This window comes from Cebus imitator, unplaced genomic scaffold (assembly GCF_001604975.1).
Source record: "Cebus imitator isolate Cc_AM_T3 unplaced genomic scaffold, Cebus_imitator-1.0 Scaffold169, whole genome shotgun sequence".
Taxonomy (NCBI): Eukaryota; Metazoa; Chordata; class Mammalia; order Primates; family Cebidae; genus Cebus; species Cebus imitator.
Window position 1 is genome coordinate 1,113,462 of NW_016107484.1, and position 2,025 is coordinate 1,115,486.

Genomic DNA, 2,025 nt, shown 5'->3' on the forward strand with positions numbered 1-2,025 from the left:
CAGGCTGGTCTGAAACTCCTGGCCTCAAGCAGTCCTCCAGCCTCAGCTTCCCAAAATGCTAGGATATTTGATCCGTGTTGCAACCCTGTGAGGCTGTGGCCATCACCAACACCATGTCCAGACGAAACTAGCCACTGTGCCCAGCCAGGATCATTATTATTTTTTCTTTCTTTTTTTTAAAATAAAGATGGGGTCTCACTATGTTGCCTAGGCTGGCCTTGAACTCCTGGGCTCAAGTGATCCTCCTGCCTTGGTCTCCCAAAGTGCTGGGATTATAGGTGTCAGCCGTGGTGCCCGGCTCAGGGTCATTATTTTTTTACTGAGCCTGTCCAGTGGGGAGAAATGATAGTGGTAAAATTGATGCCTCTTTCTAGATAGAGCATGTCCGTCTGCCCTCTGCCACAACTCTACCCAGCTTGGAGTCCCATTAGCTAATTTCAAGCCCTTCATCACAGATTACGAGAAAAATTCAACACAGTTTATTAAACAGATTGCAAGGGCCCTCCCAAGAAGCATTAACAACTCTTCGTATAATGAACAGCAACAAATTAACACAGCTGCCACCTCCCGCTCTCACAAGGGTATAATAAGTAAGATTTAAGCCTGCAGAAGAAAAACATTCCATAAATACCAAGACTAATAACAATAGCATAATGTTTTTCAAGGTAATCCACAAATTTACATCTCAGCCCTCCCAGGACTAGCCCATCTGAGGGGTCGCTGAGATTACTGGAAAAATATACTTTAGGAATCATGGCAGAGTTTCCACATATAGCTGCCGGTCATTTTTTTAAGCCTGCTTAAGTTCCTGCCATTCCAGAAGGAATAGATGGCCTTAGGTGGTGGCCTGCTGGGCTCCAGAGGTCAATGATTTTAATGCGAGGTCCATGCATTCTGAAAACTGCTGAAAAATAGTCAGGATGAAGCGTTTACATTCAAAGGTGCCTGTTGGCATAGAAATGCTTGTTTCCAGTGCATCTTGAAATATGAGTTTGTCGAGTTGCTCTATGATTTCGTCAATAACAGGTTTGCTGTCTACCTGACTGATCACCTTGAGATATGCCCGGATGGCTGAGCTGTGGATATTGTTTGGCGGCTGGGCGTCAGGGATGAGACACGGCAGTGTGTAGTTCTGGGACACAGGCACCCCCTTCTCTTCCTCCACCTGTGGAATGAGGAGAAATGGTAAGTACTGGGTTTGCAGTAACAGCTGAAAGTCTCAGCAGCGAATGTTTGCATGCTTCCTCTGTGACCCGCCTGGTTGATATATTCATCTGACCAGTGTCACAACCCTATGAGGCGGTGCCACCCCCAACCCCATTTCCAGACAAAACTAGAGCTTAGGTGGCCACAGTCCTGAAGCCTGTGCTCAGAACCGCTGCTCCATCTAGCTGAGGCATCCCCAGCCTTCCAGAAGCCATGCTCACGTGCCCAGGGCGGTGGGAACTAGAGCACATCTGGCCTTCCACGGCAGCTTCCTGCCCTGTGGGACTCTGTGTTGAAGCCACACACGCCCCACTTATAGAGGAGAGTGTTAGGCTTGTCCGGGAAGGCCTCCGAGATGCAAGGAAGAGTTTTTCCAAACAAACCAAGGAGTCCGGACAACTCTCTCCCTTCCCTCTTCCTAAGGACTAACCATTTTTGGGTCAGACCGAATTGCTAGCAACACCTCACTCACCAACCTGAACTGCCCAGTCACCTTTGCTTGGTAACAACCTCAGCCTTTTATAAAAGCCAAGGCTGAAGTCTAAATGCCAAGGTAGGGCCGGGCTCGATGGCTCACATCTGTAATCCCAGCACTTTGGGAAGCCAAGGTGGGCAGATCACAGGGTCAAGAGATGGAGGCCATCCTGACCAACATGGTGAAACCCTGTCTCTATTAGTAAGAAACACAAACATTAGCCAGGTGTGGTGGCACGTGCCTGTAGTCCCAGCTACTCAGAAGGCTGAGGCAGGAAAATCACTTGAACCTGGGAGGCAGAGGTTGCAGTGAGCTGAGATTGCACCACCGCACTCCACCCTGGG

General features: G+C 48.9%; 1 protein-coding gene across 1 annotated transcript in view; it reads right to left on the bottom strand.

Moving 5' to 3' along the window:
• Positions 1-456: 456 nt before the first annotated feature.
• Positions 457-2,025, bottom strand: part of IL31 (interleukin 31) — a 3,118-nt gene continuing 1,549 nt past the window's right edge. Inside the window, exon 3 of the mRNA XM_017544296.2 lies at positions 457-1,165. Coding sequence (XP_017399785.1) covers positions 836-1,165 — 330 coding nt within the window. The 3' untranslated portion in view covers positions 457-835. The remainder of the gene's footprint in view (positions 1,166-2,025) is intronic.